Source organism: Apodemus sylvaticus, chromosome 20 (genome assembly GCF_947179515.1).
Source record: "Apodemus sylvaticus chromosome 20, mApoSyl1.1, whole genome shotgun sequence".
In the NCBI taxonomy this organism is placed as follows: domain Eukaryota; kingdom Metazoa; phylum Chordata; class Mammalia; order Rodentia; family Muridae; genus Apodemus; species Apodemus sylvaticus.
In genome coordinates, this window is record NC_067491.1 from 3,962,515 (window position 1) to 3,990,152 (window position 27,638).

At 37.8% G+C, this 27,638-nt stretch overlaps 3 protein-coding genes across 3 annotated transcripts; all 3 read right to left on the reverse strand.

Annotated features, from left to right (window-relative positions):
* Positions 1-4,317: 4,317 nt before the first annotated feature.
* Positions 4,318-5,256, reverse strand: LOC127671214 (olfactory receptor 6C3-like). Its single transcript, XM_052165945.1, has one exon. It carries the CDS (start codon positions 5,254-5,256, stop codon positions 4,318-4,320), a length of 939 nt encoding a protein of 312 aa, XP_052021905.1.
* An 11,387-nt stretch (positions 5,257-16,643) lies between these two features.
* On the reverse strand, positions 16,644-17,582 carry LOC127671208 (olfactory receptor 6C3-like). Its single transcript, XM_052165938.1, has one exon. The coding sequence runs from the start codon at positions 17,580-17,582 to the stop codon at positions 16,644-16,646; it is 939 nt and encodes a 312-aa protein (XP_052021898.1).
* An 8,806-nt stretch (positions 17,583-26,388) lies between these two features.
* LOC127671212 (olfactory receptor 6C3-like) lies at positions 26,389-27,327 on the reverse strand. Its single transcript, XM_052165943.1, has one exon. It carries the CDS (start codon positions 27,325-27,327, stop codon positions 26,389-26,391), a length of 939 nt encoding a protein of 312 aa, XP_052021903.1.
* Positions 27,328-27,638: the final 311 nt, after the last annotated feature.

Below are 27,638 nucleotides of genomic sequence, written 5' to 3' on the forward strand. Positions count from 1 at the left end.
TCTGTTTGGAGTTCTGTAGGCTTCTTGTATATTCATGGGCATCTCTCTCTTTAGGTTAGGGAAGTTTTCTTCCATAATTTTATTGAAGATATTTGCTGGCCCTTTAAGTTGTAAATCTTCACTCTCATCTATGCCTATAATCCTTAGGTTTGGTCTTCTCATTGTGTCCTGGATTTCCTGGATATTTTGGGTTACAAGCTTTTTGCATTTTGCATTTTCTTTAACTGTTGAGTCCATGGTTTCTATGGAATCTTCAGCATCTGAGATTCTTTCTTCTATCTCTTGTATTCTGTTGTTGATATTTGCATCTCTGTCCCCTGATTTCTTCCCAAGGCTTTCTATCTCCAAAGTTGTCTCCCTTTGAGTTTTCTTAGTTGTTTCTACTTCTGATTTTAGATCCTGGATGGTTTTGCTTAGCTCCTTCACTTGCTTGTTTGTGCTTTCCTGTAATTCTTTAAGAGATTTTTGTGTTTCTTCTTTCATGACCTCAGCCTGTTGACCAAAGTTCGCCTGTATTTCTTTAAGTGTTTTTTGCGTTTCCTCATTGTTGGCTTTTGTATTCTCCTGGATTTCTTTCAATGATTTTTGTGTTTCCCTTGCAAGGGCTTCTAACTTTTTGATCCATATTCTCCTGAATTTCTTTAAGTATGTCCTTCATGTGTTCCTGTACCAGCATCATGACTAGTGATTTTAAATCCAAATCTTGTTTTACTGGTGTGATGGGGTATCCAGGACATGTTGGTAGAGGAGAATTGGTTTCAGATGTTGCCATATTGCCTTGATTTCTGTTAGTGACGTTCCTGTGTTTGCCTTTTGCCATCTAGTTCTCACTGGTGTTAGTTGGTCTTTTCAGTGCTGGACTCACCAGTGCAAGCTGCCCCTTCCCAGTTGGCCTCTGGTGCACAGCTTACCTCCTGCACTGCCTGTAGACCGGGTGCTGCTGCCCAGGCTGTTCAGATCCCGAAGCAGGCACCCGAAGGCTCCTGCTGGGGCCCGCTGGATTCACCTGAGCACACCAACTTCTCCCCGCTGGCTGCCCGGAAGCCCCTCTAGCCTCTTGCAGGACCTGGAGATGTGGTGCTGCCGTCCAGGCTGATCTGGATCCGGAAGCGGAGAGAGTTGAGCTGAGGGCTTCCGCCTGAGGCCTTGCCCCAGATTGTGTCTGTGGACCAGATGGAGCCAGTGTGCACCCCCAGGGAGTGCCGACAGTGTATGCTGCCGGGACCTCCCCTGTGTTCTGATCACTCTGCTGGGCAGCCGATCCCCCAACCGGGCTGGAGCACACAAGGTTAGCCTGGCCGCCCAGGCCCTGAGTCCAGGCAAAAGCCTGGGAGGCCAAGGTCCGAGCAAAGTTCCCCTAGGGCTATGACTGTTAATTGGGTCTGCCAGGTGACCAGGATGAGTTTCCTAAATTCTTAATGTTCAAATTTTTTCTTTAAAATGGAATTACAATTTCTAGAGAGTTTTTGAAAAATCCAATGAAATTATTTTAAAAATTGTTCTTTATAGGTATGTCATATTCAGACTCCAAAATTAGCTTTAGTAATTCTGTCATTTTCTTTCAAATTCTTCTCTTGGAAAATTATATTCCCAATAGTTGTAATTTTAAAAGGTACCATGTATTCGAATCTTTCTGGGTTTTTATTTTAAACCTCAGTTGGGCTTACAAAATTTTTATTATTATTCAAAAATGAAGCACTGTGGTTCAGAAAGATTGTATAAAATACACTAATTTGTGTAGCTAGCAAATATCAAGCATAAACTTAGATCACTTATGAGGAAATGTATTCCATTAAACACAGTCCTGCATAACCTATACTTGAAATTAAACACAGACACAGAAAGAGTAATTTCTTCCTTTTAATCAGTAAAAAATAGGTTTTATAAATTAAAACAGAATATACCACTTAATGTAACTTCAATATATCATTTTACAATATTGTTTGATATAATTTACTTAGTTTGACTAAAGTTGAACTATTGATTTTAAAATACAACTTTAAAAATAAGAATTCAAATGGAGTCATTGGTGGACTATGTTATTCTCAGAAGACATTTGTTATTATTTCCCTACAAGATATCAAATGCCTCCCATGATTTATTGGCAAGGTTGAGCCCCAATATCTGCAAAACTACACAGGCTATTACCATTTCCCTTGGTTGGCCAACATAATACATGGTAAGAACTCCAGTTCTGAAAACATCACACACCTTGAATGCAGGAATTAGAGAAAACAATCTCAAGACACCCAGAGAACTTTCTCTTTGCTACAAGTTTTCATAGTACTGAAAAGTTCCATGTAGACTGCTGGGGAGCAAACTCATCAGTGACCTTACCCAGCAGGAGACACTGCATGCTGTGGTGCTGTCCTGCTAGATGAGATGCAGCCACGTGTGCAATAGCGGAGAGACTGTCCGGGATAACTAAACACTTTACAATTGGAACTGAGGCCTACTCTTCAGAATAGAATTCTATATTTTGTGTTTTGATCGTGGTCAAAAGTCCATAAATATGGAGGCCATAGGTCCAAGTCACTTGAAATGGAAATATTATCAAATCCCTTCTATGTGCTTTTGTTCATACACACAGACTCTCAGTCTTTATCAGAAGAGCCTTTTTTGTAAGTGACACTAAGTAGAGGGATACATAATTGGTCAAAGTGCAGAATTGCTGAGTGCCCAGCCAGAATTGGGACATCTGTTTTAGTCCCCCTCCACCAAGGCTGAGGTAACCCCAAGAAAGAGGAGGTGGAAATAATGCAAGAATAAGAAAATAGGAGGCATGCTATGAATACCGTCTGCTGTACATGGCATGGCTACCACACTCATGGAGTTATAGGAGCTGTGGTAACCTGCACAAGGCCTATACAAGACCAAGTCCATCAAAATCCCAGCACAGAGAAGGCAGATAATCTCCAGACCCTGTGCCTCACTGAGGAACTATTGGCAGTGTATACCTGATGGAAGAGAGATTTATTCTTTTATGAGAATGTGGCCACTCGTAAGTTCCTCGTGCTCCTGGAGCATGGTGGCCTCACATCCATGAACAAATGTACTAAGTGGCTTATAAAGAAGCAAACAGAAAAAAGGCCTGAGGTTGTGAGGGAATGAATTGGGAAGGTGGAAATAAGTAGGCAATTTTCATTATATACATATATGAAATTCTCAACTATGAAAAATTTAAACTAAACTATTAGCTAATGAATCAATGCTGATATAATCTTCCACTGTATTATATATGCTTAATACATAGATATATATTAACTCCAATTTTTAGTGGTTAAGAATGGTTAAGAGTGCTTGCTACACCATGAGAAGCAGACTTTGGATATCAGTAGCCAAATAAAGTCTGAGTGTATCCCCACCCTTGCCTGAAACCCAAGAACTGAAGGGAATAGGAAAAAAAGTGGAAATTTAAACAAGGGAAAAGAACAAAACTAGTTAGGTTTTGCTTATGCTGAGCCTAGCTGAATTCCAGGTTCAGTGAGAGTTTTTGCCCCAAAGGAACAAGGCTGGAGTGATAGACAGAAATGCCCAATACTCTCCTCTGGTCTCCATACAGACATGCACATTCACACATAGGTACACAAATTCCTACACTGGCACACCACCCCAAATATAAACACAAAAAGGAATAGGCATAATAGAATACACACACAATATAAAGGAATATAAAACATGATACAAAAATGTATCTTAGTTTAAAAAGGAAGATTGAAAAATTGTGCCCAGTGAAATGGAGAAGAAAATAATAACAAATATATAACACCATGCATAAATTAATTTTATCATTAGCATCATAGTTTTGGAGATAAACATAGTAACCAAAATTAGTTCATATTCCACAGTATGATTGTTTATCAAATGTTTCATAACATTTACACTAATCTCCAAATCTCCAGGATAGAATGTTCCAATGCAGAGGAAAGGTAAATTACAGAGGTTTAAAGAAAAATATAATATAGTTACTTTCAATTTTAAAAAAAATAAAGAGACTAGAGAGATGGATCAGGGGTTTAAAACACTATCTTTTCATTCACAGTATAGTGGAGCAATTCCTAACATACACACACACACACACACATCAAATACCTTACAATAATTTGTAAATCTGGGGGATTCAACATCCTCCTCTGACATCTATGACTACCAGGCTTGTAATAGGTACATAGAAATATATACAGGCATAAAGGCAGGCAAACATGCCATACACAAAAAATACTCCTTTAAAAGCTGAAAACAAATGAGCTCATAATATAAAGTTTGATTCCTACATTTTTGAAAGGGACACAATGACATTCATGTTAACCAGTACATTCATTTCTTTCTATTAAGCACTACTTTATTAATCAAATCCTTGAAGGCTTGTTTTACCTGCTGATTTCTCAAGGTGTAAATAAAAGGGTTCAGCATAGGGGCAATTGAAGTATTGAGAACAGCCACCCCTTTGGTCAGCGATGCTCTTTCGTTTGCAGAAGGTTTGACATACATGAAAATGCAGCTGCCATAAGAGATGGAGATGACAATCATGTGAGAGGAGCAGGTGGAGAAAGCCTTTTTCCTCTGGCTGGCCGATGGGAACCTCAGAATGGTGCTGATGATGCAGATGTAGGACAAGATCACTAGGGCCAGGGTGAACAGCAGAGTGATGGAGGCACAATAAAAGCCAAATGCCTCTAAAAGCCTTGTATCTGAACAAGACAGTTGTAACATGGGGAAGTAGTCACAGGAGAAGTGATCAATGATATTCAAAGCACAAAAATCTAACTTGAGCATAAGCATGATCAAAGGGAAGATGCTCAGGAATCCCGCCAGCCATGAGGTGAGGACAAGCAGGGTGCAGACTTTCTGATTCATGATGACAACATAGTGCAGTGGCTTGCAGATGGCCACATAGCGATCGTAAGACATGGCAGTTAGAAGAAAGAACTCAGACACTCCCAGGGAAAGGAAGAAATACAACTGAGCCAAACAGTTGTTATAGGAAATGGTCTTGACTTTAGTAATTATTGACTCCAAAAATCTAGGGATGGAAACACTGGTGAATATAATTTCTAAGAAGGAGAAATTCTGGAGGAAGAAATACATAGGAGTCTTTAGCTGGGAGTCCAGCAAGGTGAGAGTGATGATGGTCAGGTTTCCAGTGACACTTAATATGTAAGCAATGAATAAAAGGATAAAAATCACAACCTGAACCTCTGGTGTGTCTGATATGCCCAAGAGCACAAACTCAGTAACCATAGTGTGGTTTCTCATACTGATTTATTGTTCATAGACTCTATTGATAAAAGAGAAATCGAAGTGTAAACACAACCTAAAAGGAACAAAAGCTTAAATGCTGATATTGCTACATTCTGTGAAGTTAAGCAATGGAATATTTTCACAAGGATTTTACATTCTCTGCTCATTCCTCTTAAACAAAAAACATTGCTGAAAGGAAATATTTTTGTACATGGGTATTTAAAGCCCTCTTGAGCAATTTATACACCAACACTCTACATATGGTTCTAATTTGTATGTGTGTAATGTACTGTTGAACTATAGGTTTATATAGCAATGTTTTAATAGCATCTTCATTTTCAGTATAAAACATTGTTTTGGATTCACATACTGTATTCTTTCAAAACTGAATATAACATTACATTTCAACTTCAATACTATTTCAAACTTCTATAGTTTAATAGTAGAAACTGAGCACCCAATCAAATTTACTAAACCTAAGTGATGTAATGGTTATTTTCAACAATAATTTGTATTATTTATTTTAAAATGGCTAAGGAAGTAAATGTATTTGTAGACACAGAAATCAGAATAGATTTTTTGTTATTATAAAAACAAAATCTTGGCTTGTGAGAATTAAAACATGGGCCAGGGAAAATAATTAAACAAAGCCAGGAATCAATAGTTATTTTCTATGAATGCTGAGACACTCGTATCATTCTAAAAAAAAATTGCTATGTTTATTTGCTATTTTATCTTTAAACTTTCTTGAGGACAAAAGGAACTTATACAAAGTTTATTTTTTTATCTCAAAGTGAAATAGTGCCTTCCTTCTCAGAGAATTATCAGAATGAATAAAATTATGTGTTGGAATTAATTTCTCATACCACAGAGCTCTACACCAGAACCTATATGACTTCCATCACTCCTGTTTTCTCCTGATATTTAACAGGCAACACAGAGCCTGTGATGTAAAGTACCAAAGTCGTACTAGTTTCTGTGCTGTGCAGTTCAGCAAGTGATAAGTACTAAAGCTGATAATGAATATCATTTACCTTTTCATATTTTAGTCTCCCAGCTCTTCCTGTTTTTTCTCTTTAGGAATATACACTTTTCATCAATATGCCATCAAAACTGACAAATAACTGTTATGTGGTTTACATGATAGTTAAAATATATTAAAATCTAAATTTAAAAGTAACAAATATATTTAAATGATAATTTGGGGATCCTTACATTTTTTTCAGTAAATTAACCTTTCAAGGAGGGATAAACATTTGTTCACAAATATGAAATATACTGTTTTGTATATATGGTAATATCATTCAGAAATAATATCATACAGTAGTCAGCCATGGCTTAAATTCTGCCACTTAAAAACATAAAAATAAACATATTCCTATTATTCTTCAGAAGATGTTTTTTGTCATTCAGGTCACACTTGCCTCTTTTAATTATCCAAAACATTAACATAAAAAACATACATGGTGAACTGCTTGTAAGAATGCTAACAGCCTCACTTAGAAATGAAAACAAATGTACCTTTCATCTCTTTTATCTTTTCACGGGCACAGAATGTGCTATAAACATAATGTTGTCATCCTTGGAATTGTTTAAGAAAACGAAGCAACTGATACTGTTTTAAGACACTGGAAGGTAAAACATTTTGAAGGTCTCTGGATAAGATAAAATGGAAATCTGCACAAGCATAAGTACAACTTTACCTTCTCTGAAAGTCTATGAATCCCTGACACACTCAACTAAAGACAAGAAGGATGCAACCAGAAGCTCAAGACATGGATGCAGTAATGCCATGACTCATCTTTCTTGAAAACCACACAAGATAGAGAGACAGAGATGAAAAGTGTACCAATCAACTGATAACATCCAACCTGACTTCCCTTTGGTCAAGCAATTCTCTTTAATGAGTGCATGGACTCAGTCTATGCTCAGGAGATAATTTATTCTCAATTCATTTGGGATTAGTTAAACCCAGAATATACCATCCTACAATGGTCTCTTCTTTGACAGTCTTACTGATATTTTACTAATTAGTAAATTCTGCCAGTACAGAGCAGAATAGGGAACTAAAGAAGTATTTGTTAATATATTCAAAAGTTATAATTGTACTTTGCTCTTGTTTTCTATTTTTTAACTTTAAATTTAATATATGAATCACAATATGGGATCCAGAGCCACAATAGTATGTCCTTACCCCATCCTACCAGGCATACATTTATATCTGTTGATTATTTAAAATAAAATATACTACACCAATTTGAATTATCTATTATGCATACACAACCACATAGTATTACAATTCACACAATGTTACAAGTCCAGACATTATGAAATTTTATTCCACAAAATGTTGTCCCAAATTCTTACCTTGATTTTTCAGTTAACTCTGAATGATTCATGTCATTCCTTGACAAGGTATCTTTAAAAAACACTGTACTTGTAACATTTGTATGGGATATCTAAGAAGACTTGTACATAATTCATTAATTTTATTATTGGCCAAGATTAGGATTACTACCCTCCCTCCAAAACAGTAACAGACTGGAAAGCCATCAAGGGTAATCTTAAAGATTGTGTAAGAATGCTGAAGTGTAGCCTTCTGTAACTGGTGGCTTCTGGTGAGGGTGTGAGTGGTAAATGACTCAGTGGTCTTTAAGGGTCTGTCCACTAGGAGTTTGATCATGCTACAGTGAATCTATCAGCACTACAAACTGAATTTTTTGCTTTTGTTTTGTGTTTCTTCTTCCTCTTCTTTCTCTTCTTCCTCTCCTCCCCTCCTTTCCTCCTCCTCCTCATCTCTCTTCTTCTTGTCTTTCTTCTACTGCTTCTCCTTTTTCTTCTTTTCCTTCTTTTTCCTCTTCTTTTTCTTCTTCTTTCTTTCTTTCTTTCTTTCTTTCTTTCTTTCTTTCTTTCTTTCTTTCTTTCTTCTTCTTCTTCTTCTTCTTCTTCTTCTTCTTCTTCTTCTGCTACTGCTGCTGCTTCTGCTCCTTCTTCCTCTTCCTCCTCCTCCTCCTCCTCCTCCTCCTCCTCCTCCTCCTCCTCCTCCTCCTCCTCTTCTTCTTCTTCTTCTTCTTCTTCTTCTTCTTCTTCTTCTTCTTCTTCTTCTTCTTCTTCTTCTTCTTCTTCTTCTTTTCCCCTTCTTCTTTTCCCCTTCTTCTTTTCCCCTTCTTCTTTTTCCCCTTCTTTGAAGTGAAATCCAAAGGGTGAGGGGTGGTTTTGGGAGGACTAGGAAGTAAAGGTGTTCGGGGTTCACAATGTGAAATTCCTAAATAATAAGAATATTATGAAATAAGATTAGGGTTAGAATCACATTTCATTCACTTTTAGATCTCTGTTGGCACACAGCAGCATGAGAACTTTAAATCATTTAAATGTGTTTTAAAATTTAATATCATACATTAGCTTAGGAAAAAAGGGACTCATGAAACCATAGCAGCTGTGGTTGACTGTGCAAGACATATACGATATCATGGCTTGGGAGGCCTAGCTGTTCCTGGGGAACCACACGTTCATAATTTTCTGGTTTTAATATTATCCATCTTACAAAAGAGTTGTTCACATCTTGTTCAGTTACATTTTAAATTTTGGTATCACTCAACAGTGACACTATCTGAACCTAGACTTGTATTTTTATGTGGTCTTACCTGCACATTCAAATTATTAGTAAACAGTGATATGCAGATAACTATTTCATCAGTGAATTTTGGTGAATGCATCATAAGAAATTTGTTCATTTCACCAAAGTTTTGAATTTTTTTCTTTTTTTATTTGATATATTCTTTTTTTATTCGATAAATTTTTATTTATATTTCACATGATTTCCCCATTCCTGGCTCCCCACTCCCTGAAAGTCCCATAAGCCCTCTTCCCTCCCCCTGTTCCCCCATCCACCCCTTGCCACTTCCCTGTTCTGGTATTGCCCTATACTGCTGCACTGAGACTTTCCAGAACCAGGGGCCACTCCTCCATTCTGCTTGGACATGATTTGATGTGTGGATTATGTCTTGGGTATTCCAAGTTTCTAGGCTAATATCTGCTTATCAGTGAGTGCATACCATGATTCATCTTTTGAGACTGGGTTACCTCACTTAGTATGATGTTCTCTGGCTCCATCCATTTGTCTAAGAATTTCATGAATCATTGTTTTAATGGCTGAATAGTACTCTGTTATGTAAATATACCACAGTTTTTGTATCCATTCCTCCATTGAGGGATACCTGGGTTCTTTCCACCTTCTAGCTACTACAAATAGGGCTGCTATGAAAATAGTGGAGCATGTATCAGTTGGGCAGTTCCTCAGAAAACTGGGCACGTCACTTCCAGAGGACCCTGCTATACCACTCCTAGGCATATACCCAGAGGATTCCCCAGCAATAAGGATACATGCTCAATACTTTTTTTTAATTTTATTTTCTAAATTTCCCATATGTCCCATTGTTTTTAATTGCAGAGTAGTATCCCATTGTGTAAATATACCACATTTTCTGTATCCATTCCTCCATTGAGGGACATCTGGGTTCTTTCCAGCTTCTGGCTATAAATAAGGCTGCTATGAACATAATGGAGCATGTGTCCTTATTGCGTGCCAGGTAATCCTCTGTGTATATGCCCAGGAGAGGTACATCAGGGTCCTCCAGAAGTGTCATGTCCAGTTTTCTGAGGAAACGCCAGACTGATTTCCATAGTGGTTGTACCATCTTGCAATCAGTGGAGGAGTGTTCCTCTTTCTCCACATCCCCACCAACACCTGCAGTTTCCTAAGTTTTTAACCTTAGCCATTCTGACAGGTGTGAGGTGAAATCTCAGGACTGTTTTGATTTGCATTTCCCTAATGACTAATGATGTTGAGCATTTTTTTATTTGATATATTTTTATTTACATTTCAAATGATTTCCCCTTTTCTGGCCCCCCACTCCCCAAGAGTCACATAAGCCCCCTTCCCTCCCCCTGTTCTCCCATCCGCCCCTTCCCACTTCCCTGTTGGTTCTGGAAAAACTCAGTGTAGCAGTATAGGGCAAAATTGATATATTCTTTATTTACATTTCAAATGATATCCCCTTTCCTGGATCCCCCCTCACTCCCCCTATTCCCCCAATTAACCCCTTCCCATTTCCCTGTCCTGGTATTCCCCTACACTGCTGCACTGAGCCTTTCCAGGACCAGGGGCCTCTCCTCCCTTCTTCTTGGGCATCATTTGATATATGAATTGTTTCCTAGGTATTCCAAGAGTGTGGGCTAATATCTGTTTATCAGTGAGTGCACACCATGTGTATTCTTTTGTGATTGGGTCACCTCACTCAGAATGACATTCTCCAGTTCCACCCACTTGCCTAAGAATTTCATGAATTCATTGTTTTTAATAGCTGAATGTAATTTAATTCCATAGTGTAAATATACCACATTTTCTGTATCCATTCCTCCATTGAAGGATATCTGGATTCCTTCCAGCTTGTGGCTATTATAAATAGGGCTGCTATGAACATAGTGGAGCATGTGAATTTAAAAAAAAAATCTTAGCTGTGAGCTATTTCCTAAATCTGAAATACAATAGCAAAAACATAATATTTTCATTCAAACATGAGAATGCAAACATTTCACATCTATTTAACAATGCACATTTTATACAAATAAATAAATGAAATGGAAGAGAGGGGACAGAAAGCAAGACTATGACCCAAAATGACAAATACTAGATCTTGTAATTAATATCCCAGTATAAAGAATATATGGTGGTAAGTCCTAATGACTTTAGCAATACTGTCATTGCAGCATCAACACCTGTATCCCACACAGGCGCTCTCTTGGGCTGAGACCACTCAATGCTTGCATCATTCCTTAGCAGATATTCTATATTCCTGTGCTGTTTAACTATGTGTAGGGACTCCAGCACTACCATCCAATACCTTGTTATTAATGATCACACTTAAGCAGTTTTAAAATGAAAAATATTAAATACAAAATATGCAGTTTAAAAGAAGAAAGAGAACCAGGAAGCTTGATATTGCAGACAAGACTTGAGATGAGACAGAGAAAGAGTGTAAGGACAGGCTTGCTCTGCATTGGAATATACACGTTACTCATCTAAGCTTCTAACTTGTATAAGGAAAATGACTGAGAATTTACTGATCCTAGAAAGAAAGACTAACAAGAAATCAAAAGTGATTCAAGAAGCCCAGGTTCCTTACCAGACTAACTGCCAGATAGTCATAGTGTCAGACAATGTATAGCAAGAAAATTCCTAAATAAAGGACCTGAGAGACCACAGTATTAAACTGTAGAAGTAAACACAGATGCATTGGAGACCCTAAGATGATGGAGAAGCCAGGAGCATTAGATGTCTACCAAAGAAAGCTAAACACTGGAAGTGAGACCTGCTTAACAGAAAAGGTATATTGTAATCAATAAAGCTAAAATGGTAGAGCTATTGCAGACCTTTGGCACTGGACATGATGCTACAGAATTTGACATTGCCTGTTGGGTTTTGATCTTGCTCTTCTCAGACTCCTCACTAGGCTCCCATAGCTCCATTTTCAAATGGTAATGTATACTCTGTGTCTTCTTGGGTTAAAAGAACACACTTGCTTTTATTTTACATGGGGTTACAGTTACAGGATCTCCTTGAGTTTTAGAAAAAACTTTGATTGTGGGATATTTAAATATTGGTGAGACTTTGTAAGGCCAGAGAGACTTTTGAGATTGTGCTAAATACATTTTGCATTGCAATATGACCAAAAGCCTATGGGTCAGGCAGTAGAATATGGTAGTTATATTAGATGCCCCCATATTATTAGGCATTTGAATATTTGGTTCTCATTTGGTGTGCTGCTTAAGGTAATTTAGGAAATGTGGACTTACTGAAGGAAGTATGTTACTAGAGGATGGATTCAAGGTTTCAAAATCTAGGAGGTAGGTACCCTTATTCATTTTCTGAAACTTGCTTATGCCTTTCAATGTGTTCTCAGCTTGATGCTTCAACTGCCATGTTTCTCTACTGTGGTATTAATGGACTCTTACCCTCTGGGACCATAGGCCCAAATAAAACTTTCCTTCTTATGTTGCCTTTTGATGGCATGAATATTTTTAAACACCTACATGACAGAAACTATACTGAGTCAGAAAAGCCAATAACACAGGTGAAAACAGTTGACTTTATTGTCTATTAGCATCCCCATCAGACTTTGAAGTCTTATGTATTTACAAGAATTAGAAGTTTGTACTGAATGTCATATAGATATATGACACATGGCTACATGAATTATAGAAAATAGCCTATGGTTTGCTTCTGTAACACCATCTCAACTATCAAATACAAAAAAACAGCCTCCTGCAATTTCTCACTTAACCTAGAATTACAACATTGGAGTAAAGTTCTGCTGTATATGGTGGTTGTAAATGAATCATCCACCTGAATTACAAAATCCTCACCTGGGTAGTAAAATGCTTTTCCATGGGATGTCTGTGATGATTTTTCCTAAAAGATTATCATTTGAACTAGTACAATATAAAGATGGCCTTTCCTTTGTGTACATTTAGCCTAGTATAGATCACAAAAAAATATAAAAGAATGGAGGGAGGGTAAAGTTTCTCTATTATTTGGTGTTCCTGTCTGTGCACATGTGAGCATGTCACAACATGCATGTAGAAGTGATAGAAAAGTCTGCTTTGTTCTTCCACTACATAGAATTGATACAGGGTCATTGCACATGACCACAAGTATGTGTCCTGTTTATCCTTCATGGCAGGCTCATTTATTTTGCACCATGAATTGTGATATTCATATATTAGTGACCGTGTACAGTTTTCACATGTTAATACTCAGGCTGGACTTGAAGCAAATAGATCCTTTTTTCCTCATTTTTTATTAATAATTTTATACACTCCGTATTTTATTCTTCACCCAGCCAACCCCTGTCCACCCACTGATTGTTTCACATCCCATACCTCCTCTCCTCCCACTGTCTCCACGTGAATGTTCCTACTCCCGACCCACCTGACCTCTAAACTCCCTGGGACCTCCAGTGTCTTGAGGGCTAAGTGCATCATCTCTGAATGAACACAGACCCAGCATTCCTCTATTGTATGTGTGCTAGGGGCCTCATATCAGCTGGTGTATGTTGCCTGTTTGGTGGTCCAGTATTTGAGAGATCCCAGATGTCCAGATTAATTGAGACCGCTGGTCCTCCTACAGGGTAGCCCTCAGCTTCACTCAGCCTTCCCTAATTCACCTAATTCAACAACAGGGGTCAGCTGCTTCTGTCCATTGTTGAATGCAAATATCTGCATCTGACTCTTTCAGCTGCTTGTTGTGAACTGCTTAGAAAAGGTTAGGAAATGTGGTCTACTTGGAAGAGTTGGGTCATCTAGGTGTTGAAGGATTTGAAGTTTTAAAACCCCATGCCAGAGTCTCCAGAGTCTCTCTCTTTTTCTCTCCTTCCCTCCCTCCCCCCCCCCCTCTCTCTCTCTCTCTCTCTCAGCAGATTTCAGATCAGATATGCATGCTCAGCAACTTTTACAACACCATGCCTGCTTACTTGCCACCATGCTCTTGCTGTAATAATCATGGCCGAAACTTCTAAAACTGTAACTAGACCTCCTATTTAATGCTTTTGGCTGTAGGTTGCCTTGGTCATGATGTCTCCTAACAGATATAGAACAGTAACTAACACAGTGGAAATGCATAGGAGCTAAACAACATCCTATACAGAAAAAATATTTCTATTCCTGTTTTAAGGTATTTTTAACATATATAATAAAGAACACTATAACTTTTTAAAAATATAGCAACATTCAAGTATTTCAGGGTCTGTGTCCACATGCAAGGGTTCCTTTTGGAATTTCTATTAACTGGTTATAGCAAAAATTCCTCAGAAGTAACTTAATGGTTAAAAGAATTATTTTATTAGATTTTATTGTCAATTTTACATAAGTTTGCCTAGTAAGATATGAGTGTGGTGCTCATTACTTTTCATAGTAGTGGGCAAGTTCAATCTTAAAGATCAATACCAGTGTGTCTAGAAACAAATCTGTGGAAAAGAGAAGCCGCTATATTCAATTTAATAAGAAGTTAATAAATAGTCAATAATAATACTCAAGATGTATATGGACTTTGTTCGCCATAAACTGATGAGAAGGCCCTATTGCTGAAGACACATGCATATCTCATTGAACACAGAGAAGCCAAACTGATGCCTAAGTAGAGCCTTCACTCCTATAGACTAGCCTTCATGGAACTGGAAGTTACTTTGTGTGCAACCAGAGTAGAAAGGCAAACACTAACAGAGCTATCAGCCCTTTGCTCTACAGTGGTGACCTGCCTACATGATACACTGATTCAATGGTGACACTGCTGTGGGCCTAACCACCTGCTATATGATTAGATTTAAGCCCAGTTTCACAAGATGGAACCCATGACTGACACTGCCCATGTGGCCATAAGAGCTAGAACTAGATAGACCATAGCCCTAGAGGAAAGCCAGATATTTTTCTGCTAGACAATAGCAATGTGATGATTCCTAACTACATTCTGCTATACTCAAAGACCAGTATTGCTCAGCAATTATCAGGAAGCTTCCTCTATAGCATATGAGAACAAATACAGAAACCCACAAAAGGACAATGGACAGAGAGTAGGAGACCTTGGAATACTCAATCTTTAATGGGATATCTCCAACAAACTCCCTTTCTCAGGGCTCAGAGGACCTACAGAAGAGGAAACAGATCGATTACAACAGCCACTGAGGATGTAAGACACTAAAGAGACAATGTCTTCAAGACACAGCAGGCTGACACACATATAAATTCACAGAGACTATGGCAGCATGAACAGAACATACACAGAGCCTAGCCAGACATGGTCCCAGCACTGAGAAGAGAAATGAATGTGAGCTCCCATTCCTAACTGCATAAATCAGGGTTTTGCTGTTGTTTTGTTTTGTTTTGTTTCTGTTTGTTTTTGTTTTGTTTTGCTTGCTTTTTTGAGACAGGGTTTCTCTGTATAGCCTTGGCTGTCCTGGAATTCTGTAGACCAGGCTGTAATCGAACTTAGAAATCTGCCTGCCTCTGCCTCCCAAGTGCTGGGATTAAGGCATGCACCTCCACTGCCCAGTTTAGGGATTCTATTCCTGCACAAACATCATGACCAAGAAGCAAGTTGGGGAGGAAAATGTTTATTTGGCTTAAACTTCTGCACAGTTGTTCATCACCAAAGGAAGTCAGGACTGGAACTCAAGCAGGTCAGGAAGCAGGAGCTGATGCAGAGGCCATGGAGGGATGCTACTTGCTGGCTTGCTTCCCCTGGCTTGCTCAGCTTGCTCTCTTATAGAACCCAAGACTACCATCCCAGGGATGGCACCACCCACCAGGGGCCCTCCCCCCACCCTTGATCACTAATTGAGTAAATGCCCCACAGCGTTCATGGAGGCACTTCCCCAACTGAAACACCTTTCTCTCTGATAACTTCAGCCTGTGTCAAGCTGACACACAAAACCAGCCAGTATACTAACCAAGACCCTATCTCTCTTTGACAACCACTCACAACAGAAAAATGAATCTGGTCCAATGGTGTATCATTGGGTATATGAACCATACTTAAAGGCAGGAACTACACCCTACAAAATGGTTTAATTACCAACAAAAAAGGAACTCAGTGCAACTTTTTGGACATATTATATCTCAAACCTTTTTTTACATCACTGATATTTTATTTAAATATGATTTCCAATTTTGTGTTTAGTGTATGTCTATCGGTCTGTGTCTGTCTGTTTTTGTACCTTGAGCTGTTTCTTTATTTCATTATTCTTTTGAGAAACAATACCCAATGAAATGGAGAGGGAAATGATTACAAGCATATAACACTAAGTATAAGTGAATTTTACCATTTGGCATCATATGTTTGAGGACAGATACAATGAAAAGAGGTTCTCATTCCAAAATATGTATGTCTATCAAATGTCCCATAGAATTGTACAGGGAGCCGACCTCCTCCATGAATAAAAGTTTCAGCATGGAGTAAATAGTAAACAATGCCCATACAATTTTGAAAGAAAACATAACAAAGATACTTTTAAATTAAAAGGAAAGTTGAAGAATGAGAGAGGTAGCTCCAAGGTTAAAAGTTTTTCCAGTTCCTTCTGAGGACACTGGGGCAATTCACAACACCAACATAACAGCTCATAGCCTTCAGCAACTCCGCTGCCAGGAGACCCAATGCCCTTTTCTGGACTCTGTGGGGACAAAGCTTGTAATAGGTACACAGAAATGCACATAGATATACAAGCAGGCAAAATACCCATATGCACAAAATACTTTTTTAAGAAACTGAAACCATGGTGGTCATAATATAATTAAAGGTTGATTCCTTCATTTTTGAAGAGGTACAATGACTTTGATGTTCACCAGTATGTTCATTTCTTTCCATTAAACATTAATTTATTAATTAAATCCTTGAAGGCTTGTTTTACCTGCTGATTTCTCAAGGTGTAAATAAAAGGGTTCAGCATGGGAGCAATGGAAGTATTGAGAACAGCCACCCCTTTGGTCAGCGATGCTCTTTCGTTTGCAGAAGGTTTGACATACATGAAAATGCAGCTGCCATAAGAGATGGAGATGACAATCATGTGAGAGGAGCAGGTGGAGAAAGCCTTTTTCCTCTGGCTGGCCGATGGGAACCTCAGAATGGTGCTGATGATGCAGATGTAGGACAAGATCACTAGGGCCAGGGTGAACAGCAGAGTGATGGAGGCACAATATAGACCAAATGCCTCTAAAAGCCTTGTATCTGAACAAGACAGTTGTAACATGGGGAAGTAGTCACAGCAGAAGTGATCAATGGTATTGGAAGAACAAAAATCTAACTGGAGGATAAGCATGATTAAAGGGAAGATGCTCAGGAATCCCGCCAGCCATGAGCTGAGGACAAGGACAGTGCAGACTTTCTGATTCATGATGACAACATAGTGCAGTGGCTTGCAGATGGCCACATAGCGATCATAAGACATGGCGGTTAGAAGAAAGAACTCAGACACTCCCAGGGAAAGGAAGAAATACAACTGAGCCAAACAGTTGTTATAGGAAATGGTCTTGACTTTAGTAATTATTGACTCCAAAAATCTAGGGATGGAAACAGTGGTGAATATAATTTCTAAGAAGGAGAAATTCTGGAGGAAAAAGTACATAGGAGTCTTTAGCTGGGAGTCCAGCAAGGTGAGAGTGATGATGGTCAGGTTTCCACACACACTCAATATGTAAGCAATGAATAAAAGGATAAAAATCACAACCTGAACCTCTGGTGTGTCTGATATGCCAGAGAGCACAAACTCAGTAACCATAGTGTGGTTTCTCATACTGATTTATTGTTCATAGATCTATTGATAAAAAAGAAATCAAGATGTAAACACAACCTAAAAGGAAAAAAACTTTAAATACTGATATTTGCTACATTCCATGAAGTTAAACAATAGAACATTTCCAATTTTTCTAATCTCCTATCATCCTCTGAAACAAAAAACATCTTGCTGAAGGGAAACATTTTTGTATGTGGATGTTTAAAGCCCTCTTGAGTAATTATACACCAACAGTCTACATATAGTCCTAATGTCTATGTGTGTGACATATTTTGAATTATAGATTTATATAACAATATTTTAATAGCATCTTTATTTTTAATGTAAAACATTTTTTCTGCTTTGTCATATTGTATGCTTTCAGAACTGAATATATAACATCAAATTTCAACTTCAATACTATTTCCAGACTTCTATAGTTTAGTAGTAGAAACTGAACTCCCAATCCTATTTATTAAACCTAAGTGCTGTCATGGTTATTTTCAACATTAATATGTGTTAAAGATAAAATTATCTTGAGGACAAAAGGAACTCATATGAAGGCTTTTTTCATCTCCAAGTGAAATAGTGGCTTCCTTCTCAAAGAATTATCAGAATGAATAAAATTATGTGTTAGAATTACTTTCTCAAACCATAGAACTCTACACTGTAACCTATATGACTTTTATCAGTCCTGTTCTCTCCTGATATTTAACAGACAACACAGAGTTTGTGATGTGAGTTATCAAAGTTGTTGGACTACTTTCTGTGTTATATAGTTCAGCAAGTGATAAGAACTAAAGCTAATAACGGATGTTATTCAACTTTCTACTTTAGTCTTCCAAGTTTCCATGTTCTTACTCTTTAGGAATATACATTTTTTAATTAATAAGCCATCAAAACTGACAAATAACTGTTATGTGGTTTATATGACAGTTAAAATTTACTAAAATTTAAAATTAAGAATAATAAATATATGTCAATGATCAGTTCAGGATTGTAGCATTTTTCAGGTTAAAATAACCTTTCAATGATGGATAAAAAGCACTTTTTACAAATGTGAACCATGCTGTTTGGTATATATGGTACTATCATCAGATATAAAACCCTAAAGTAGTAAGCCATGACTTAAATTCTACCACTTAAAAGCATATAAATAAACATATTCCTATTATTCTTCAGAAGTTGGGTTTGTCATTCAGGTCACGCTTGCCTCTTTTAATTCTACAAAACTTGACATAAAAAACATACATGGTGAACTACTTGTAAGGATGCTAACAGCCTCACTTAGAAATGAAAACAAATGTAGCTTTCATCTCTTTTATCTTTTCACAGGCACAGAATGTGCTATAAACACAATGTTGTCATCCTTGGAATTGTTTAAGAAAATGAAGCAATTGATACTGTTTTAAGACACTGGAAGGTAAAACATTTTGAAGGTCTCTGGATAAGATAAAATGGAAATCTGCACAAGCATAAATACAACTTTACCTTCTCTGCAAGTCTATGAATCCTTGACACACTCAACTAAAGACAAGAAGGATACAACAAGAAGTTCACAACAAGGACATAGAGATGCTGTGACTCATCTTTCTTCAACACCAAACAATATAGAGAAACGGAGAAAAATGTGTGTCAATCAATTTATAATATGCAACCTGACTTCCCTTTGGTCAAGCAATTTTCTTAATGAGTGCATGGACTCAGTCTATGCTCAGGAGATAATTTATTCTCAATTCATTTGAGATTAGTTAAACCCAGAATGAAAATGTCCATAAAGGATCTCCTCTTTGACAGTCTTACTGATATTTTACGAATTACTAGATTTTGCCAGTGTAAGACAGAATAGGGAACAAAAAAAATCATTATGTTGATATATTCAAGTCTTGCAAGTTCAAAACACAAAATAACAAGCATTAAATCTTGTAATTAATATCCCAGTATTAAGAGCATATACTGGTATGGTGTAAGTCCTAAAGATTTTAGCAATGCCATCACTATAGCATCACCATCTGGATCCCACATAGGCGCTCTCTTGGGCTGACACCTCTCATTAACCACATCATTCCTGGGCAGACATTCTATATTCCTGTCCTGTCTAAACATGTTTCAGGACTCTAACACTACCACTCACTACCTAGTTATTAATGACCACTTTTAAGTAGCACTAAGATGAAAAATATCAAATAAGACAGAAATAAATACAAAACATACAGTATAAAAAAAGAAAGAGAACCAGGAAACTTGATATTGTAGATAAGGCTTGAGATGAGATAGAGAAAGAATTTAAGAACAGGTTTGATCTGTATTGCAATAAAGATCTCACTCATATAAGCTTCCAACTTATATAAGGAAAATCACTAAGAATTTACTGATCCTAGATAGAAAGACAAATGAAAATGCTGTAAATGTGATTCAAGAAGCTCAGTCTCCTTACCAGGCTAGCTGCCAAATACAGAGCCATAGGTCCAGGCAATGTGTAGCAAGGAAGACCCCATGAAAAGGACCTGAGAAACCACTGGGAAGTGAAACCCAGATTGCATTGGGACCCTAAGATGATAGAGAAGCCAGAAGCATGAGATAAATATCTGTGAAAGAAAACTACACACTGGAAGTAGGATCAGCCCAACAGAAAATGTATATTGCAATCAACAAAGCTGGAAGGGTAGAGCTATTCCAGCCCTTTGACATTGGACATGATGCTACAGAATTTGACACTGCCTGCTGGGTTTTGATCTTGCTCTTGAAAGGCATCTCCTGACTATGTTCCCATATCTCCATTTTCAAATAGTAATGTATACTCTGTGTCATCACACATTAGAAGAACACAACATGCTTTTATTTTACATGGGGTTACAGTTACAGGATCCCCTTGAGTTTTAGAAAAGACTTTGGTCATGGGACATTTAAACATTGGTGAGACTTTGAAAGACCACAGAGACTTTTGAAATTGTGCTAAATACATTTTGCATTGCAATATGGCCAAAAGCCTATAAGGGTCAGGCAGTAGAGTTTGGTATTTACATTATTAAGGCATTTGAATATTTGGTTTTCATTTGATGTGCTGTTTAAAGTAATTTAGGAAGTGTGGACTTACTGGAGGAAGTATGTTACTAGAGGATATAGTCAAGGTTTCAGAATCTAGGAGATAGGTACCCTTATTCATTTTCTGAAACTTGCTTATGGCTTTCAACGTGTTCTCTGCTTGATGCTTCAACTGCCATGTTTCTCCACTGTGGTATTGATAGACACCTATCTCTCTGGGACCTTATGCCCAAATAAATCTTTTCTTCTCATCATCCCTATAGCTGATCTAAAATCCACCTAACATATTCAAAGTCTACTAAACCTGTAAGAATCCAGGACAGTGGCCCCAAGGGCCACTACTCTGATTGGCCGTGATAAGAGAAACCATAATGCTGAAGACATGTGCATATCTCATTGAACACAGAGAAGCCAAACTGATGCCTAAGTAGAGCCTTCACTCCTATAGACTAGTCTTCATGGAACTGGAAGTTACTTTGTGTGCAACCAGAGAAGAAAGGCAAACACTAACAGAGCTATCAACCCTTTGCTCTACAGTGGTGACCTGCCTACATGATACACTGATTCAATGGTGACACTGCTGTGGTCTTAACCACCTGCTATATGATTAGATTTAAGCCCAATTCCACAAGATGGAACCCATGACTGACACTGCCCATATGGCCAAAGGAACTAGGACTAGACAGGCCATAGCCCTAAAGGAAAGCCAACTATTATTTCTCTGCTAGACAATAGCAGTGTGATGACTCCTAACTGTATCCTGCTATATCCTGTTGCATGTGATTTTTAAAGACATACTTTCTCCATTTAGCAGCTGCCCACCTATTGTATACAATGCCCAAAGACCAGTCTTTCTCAGCCATCTTCAGGAAGATTCCGCCTACAATAGATTAGAACAGATACAGAAACCCACAACTGGGTGATGTGCAGAGAGTAAGAGACCTTGGAACACTCTATCTTTAATGAGATGTCTCCAACAAACTTCTCTCCTCAAGGCTCTGGGAACCCTGCAGAAAAGGAAACAGAAAGATTACAAGAGCTGGCATAGATGGAAGACACTAAGGAAACAACATCTTCAAGACACAGCAGGCTGACACACACATATAAACTTGCAGAGACTGTGGCAGCATGAACAGAGCCTACAGACAGCCTAGCCAGACTGAGAAGAGAAGTGGCCATGATCTCCATCCCTAAACAAGAGGCTATCTCCACTTGACAACCACTCACAAAGGACAAACAAATCTACACTGATGGAATATCATTGGTTATATGAACCACACCTAAGGGCAAGAACCATGCCCTACAGTAAATGGTCAACAAAAAGGAACTCAATATGATTTTTGGAGATATTTTATCTCAAAGCTTTTTGTGGAACTTTTTTTTTTTGCAAATTTGATATTTAAATATGGCTTCCAAATTCATGTGTTTAGTGGGGTGTGTGTGTCTCTGTCTGTCTGTGTCTGTCTGTCTTTGTATCTTGAACTGTTTCTTTTTTTTAATGTTAGTTTTGTTCTATTCTGGTTGGATGATTGGTTGATTGGTTGTTTGTTTGGTTGGTTGTTTGTTTGGTTGTTTGGTTGGTTGGTTGGTTGGTTGGTTGGTTGGTTGGCTGTTTGGTTGGTTGGTTGGTTGGGTAGTTGGTTGGTTGGTTTGATGACCTGTTTGTTTTCAAAGCAGAGAGAGAAAGAATGCCTGAAGTTATATAAGCAGGAAAGTAGGGAAAAATCTTAGAGGAAATGAGGACCATGATAAGAATATGTTGTAAGAAAAAAACCTATTGTCATTAAAATATTAATAAATAAGCACATGAACTTTGCATTAAGGAGACAAACAATCAACGCACTAATAGGCATTTAAAGGGGTTTCTGGTGTTGGATTTTAATCTTAATTTCCTTAGTCTTCAGGTTTTTTAATGGAATAATTTCAATAGATTTTCTGAGAATTCAGTGACATTATATAAATAATTGTTCATTATGTAAGTGTTGCATACAGGCTCCAAAAAAATTGCTGTAGTGATTTTGTAATTTTTCCTTCAAATGAATTAATTCTTAACTTGGGGAAGGATGTTCACAGTGGCTGTAATTTATAAAAGGTACTGTTTATTCTAATTACTGCAAATTTAATCTTTGGCTTTTCAACATTTTTATTATTATTCATAAACTAGGCATTATGTATCAGAGATCTTATGTACTATTCACTAATTCATGTAGCTATCAAATGTCAAATATCTTAGATCTGCTATGAAAATGTGTATTATCTATTCTAAAAAAATCTTTTATACCATGTGCTTGAATTAAACACAGGCATAGAGTAATTTCTACCTTTTAATCAGTAGGAAGCTAGTTTTTATATACTAAAACAAAATATACAATTCAATGTAATTTTAATATATCATTTCACAATATAGTTTGAGGTAATTTTCTTACCTTGATAAAAGTTATGCTATTAATTTTAAAATATAACTTTCAAATAAGAATTCAAATAGAGTCATAGGTGGACCATAAAACTCCCAGAAGACATTGATTGTTAAATGAAAATTTCCCTACAAGGCATCAGATCTCTCTCTCTCTCTCTCTCTCTCTCTCTCTCTCTCTCTCTCTCTCTCTCTCTGTGTGTGTGTGTGTGTGTGTGTGTGTGTGTGATTTATTGACAAGAGTGAGCCCCAAAGTCCACATAACTAAACAGGCTATTACCATTTCTCTTGGTCATCCAACATAATACATGGTGAGAATTCCAGCTCTGAGGACACATCACACCTTGACTACAGGCACTGCAGGAAATAGAGAAAACAATCTCAAGACACCCAGGGAATTTTCTTCTGGCTACAAGTTTTCATCGTGCTGGAAAGTTCTATATAGACTGCTAGGGAGCAAACAGATCGGTGACCTTACCTAGTGATACACACTGTATGCTGTGATACTGTATACTATACAAAAATGTGTCCATGTGTGCAATAGCAGCAAGATTGTTTGAGATAAGTAACCAGTTTATGAATGGATTAGGGCCCTGCTTCACAGGACAAAATTATATATTTTTGCTGTAAACCTTGATAAAAACCCATAGATAGGAAGGTCATAGGTCCAAGTTGTTTTAAATGGCCACACCATCAAGTACCTTCTAAATCAGTGATTTCTCAGCCTTCCTAATGCTGTGACCCTTTAATACAGTGGCTCACATTGTGGTGAACCCACCCATAAGAGGTTTTTTTACAAAAAAAAAGAATATTTTTACTACCTCATAACTGTAATTTTGCTACCATTATGAATCATAATGTAAATTTCTGTATTTTCCAATGGTCTTAGGTAACCCCTGTGAAAGGATCATTTGATCCCCAAATGACCCTTATTTTGAGAACCTCTGTTCTAAATGTTTATGTTTATACCCATAGAATTAAGTTCTTAGTCTTTGTCAGAAGAGCTTCTTTTGTAAGTGAGTGAGTGTCAGTGGAGAGATGCAGAACTGGCCAAAGTGCAGAGAGTGACAGGGTGCTCAGACAGAAATAGTCATCTCTTTTATCCACCCTCCATCAAGGTTCACTGAACACCAAGAAAGAAGAGGTGGAAAGGCAGGAAGGGGAGAGTGGGCAGGTGGAGGAGCACCCGGGGTGGAGGAGTACCTCATAGAGGTAGGGGAAGGGAAATGGGATAGGGAGGTTCGCAAGGGAAGACTTGGAGAGGCAATAACATTTGAAATGTAAATAAAGAAAATATCCAATAAAAGGGAAAAAAGAATGTAAGAACCAGAAGACGGGAGGCATGCTATGAGTACCATCTGCTGGACATAACATGTCTACCACACTCACGGGGTCACAGGAGCTGTGCTGATCTGCACAAGGTCTATACAAGATAAAAACAATCAAAATTCCAGCACAGAGAAAGCAGATGCTCTCCAGACTCCTCCCCTTACTGAGGAGCTATTGGCATTGTATATTTAGTAGCATTTATAGTTTATTTAGTAGAGATTCATTGTTTTATGAGGATATAGGCACTAGTAAGTTCCCCATATACCAGAAGGTGACATCACATCTACAAACATATGGGAAGCACTAGGTGGCTTATGAACAAACAAACAAAACATGGGATGGTGAGGTTGGGAAGAAGTGATTTGGAGAAGCTGAGGGTAGATATAATTCATTGTAAACACAGGTTAAATCTTAAAAAGTGAAAAAAAATAAGTTAAGCTGTTACCTAGTAAATTAAGGCTGAAATCAGAATCTCTATAGTCTTCTGTATGTTTAATACATGGATATATATTATGATCCATGCAATTTTATAGCATCCAAAATGGCTATAGTAGTGATAGTATCAGCTTATGACTATGACTGAAATGATTCTGTATCTTAGTTTTCCCATTTTATAGAAAGTATTTGTATTAATTTGGCTGAAGAGATGAAAAAGCAAAACTTTAAAAGGAAGAGAGTAAGACAGAAGGCATTTAAAATTATTTGGCATGTTTTTACATACATTCCACGTAGCGTGAGATGCTTAATGTATGATCTTTTCTCTTCCACCTGCCCAGGGGACTAATTTATTTTAATAAATTTGCAGTCTACTTGGCTTTAGAGATGCTCAGTGGTTAGGAGTGCTTGCTGTACAATCATGAGGAGCGGAGGAGTCTGGATATCAATAGCCACATAAAGCCTGAGCACAGTCCCTTGCTTACCTATAACCCAAGAACTGAAAGCAAGAGAAACAAGTGGAAACTGAAACAAGGGGACAGAAACAAAATCAACTGGGCTTGTTGATGGAGATCCTAGCTGAACTGCAAGTTCAGTGAGAGTCTTCCTCAAAGGAACAAGGCAAGAGGGATAGAAGGAGACGCCAGTACTGTCCTCTGGCCTCCAAACACACAGGCGCGCACGTTCACACATATGTACATGTGTGACTATAACACAGGCACATAACACCAAATGTAAGCAAATTTTACCATTAGCATCAAATGCTTGGACACAGAGATACAATGAAAACAGGTTCTTATTCCAAAATACGGGTATCTGTCAGATGTTCCATGACATTTTACAGTGATCCTACCTCCTCAATGATGGAATGTTTCAACACTGAGTAAACAGCACACAATACTCACACAGTTTTAAAGGGAAACATAACATGGTTACTTTCAAATCACAAAGAAAGTTCAGGGATTAGAGAGGAGGCTCTGTTCTCTCTGAATACACTGGTGTAATTCACAGCACCAACATAATGGCTCACAGCCTTCAGCTACTCCACTTCCAGGAGACCCAATGCCCTTTTCTGGACTCTGTGGATACAAGGTTTGCAATAGATACCCAGCAATGTACACAGGTATACAAGCAGGCAAAATATCCATACATACAAAATACTTTTTTAAGAAGCTAAAGCCAAGGTACTCATAATATAATTAAAGCTTGGTTCCTCCTTTTTACAACATCTATTTTATATAACTTACATTCATGTATGAAATATGTATATAGAAAGCTATTATATCTTGCTACAAGATAAGCATTGTATAATATATAACATAATTACATATTATATATAGTTATATCATGCATACTTATAAAGCTATTCTTCAATTTCTTAAAATACTGATGTGTGAATTAACTTTTGGTTTAGTTGTGAAAGTAATATTTGATTAGACATATTAAAATCCTTCTCGCTTAAGAACTCAAACTTCATTTGAAATAAAGACCGCAGGTAGGAAACACAAAGTGTTATTTGTCCCAGTCGTCTAGAGCAGTGGTTATCACCCTAATGATTCCTCCATTTTTGAAGGGGCACAATGACATTTATGTTAACCAGTGTGTTCATTTGTTTCTATTAAACATTACTTTGTTAATCAAATCCTTGAAGGCTTGTTTTACCTGCTGATTTCTCAAGGTGTAAATAAAAGGGTTCAGCATGGGAGCAATTGAAGTATTGAGAACAGCCACCCCTTTGGTCAGCGATGCTCTTTCATTTGCAGAAGGTTTGACATACATGAAAATGCAGCTGCCATAAGAGATGGAGATGACAATCATGTGAGAGGAGCAGGTGGAGAAAGCCTTTTTCCTCTGGCTGGCCGATGGGAACCTCAGAATGGTGCTGATGATGCAGATGTAGGACAAGATCACTAGGGCCAGGGTGAACAGCAGAGTAATAAACGCAAAGTAGAAGCCGATTGTCTCTAAAAACCACGTGTCTGAGCAGGAGAGCTGTAGCATGGGGAAGTAGTCACAGCAGAAGTGATCGATGACATTCGAAGCACAAAAATCTAACTTGAGGAATAGCATGAGCAGTGGGAAGATGGTCAGGAATCCTCCCAGCCATGAGGCGAGGACAAGGACGGTGCAGACTTTCTGATTCATGATGAGGGTGTAGTGCAGTGGCTTGCAGATGGCCACATAGCGATCGTAAGACATGGCGGTTAGAAGAAAGAACTCAGACACTCCCATGGAGATGAAGAAAAATAACTGAGCCAAACAGTTGTTATAAGAGATTGACTTGACTTTAGTAATTATTGAGCCCAAAAATCTAGGGATGGAAACACTGGTGAAGATGATTTCTAAGAAGGAGAAATTCCGGAGGAAAAAGTACATAGGAGTCTTTAACTGGGAGTCCAGCAAGGTGAGAGTGATGATGCTTAGGTTTCCACACACACTCAATATGTAAGCAAGGAATAAAAAGATAAAAATCACAACCTGAACCTCTGGTGTGTCTGATATGCCCAAGAGCACAAACTCAGTGATCACAGAGTGGTTTTTCATGCTAGTGTATTGCCCAAAAATCTGTTAATTAAAAAATTTAAGCCAGGCGATGGAGGAGCACACCTTTAATCCCAGCACTCTGGGAGGCAGAGGCAGGCGGATTTCTGAGTTCGAGGCCAGCCTGGTCTACAGTGTGAGTTCCAAGACAGCCAGGGCTACACAGAGAAACCCTGTCTTGAAAAACCAAAAAAAAAAATTAGTTGAAGAAAATTGAAGTTTAAATGTTGATATTACAATATCCAATGAAGTGAAATAATGGCTGTTCATTCCTATTAACCAGAAATCATCTCGTTAAATGGAAAAATATTTGT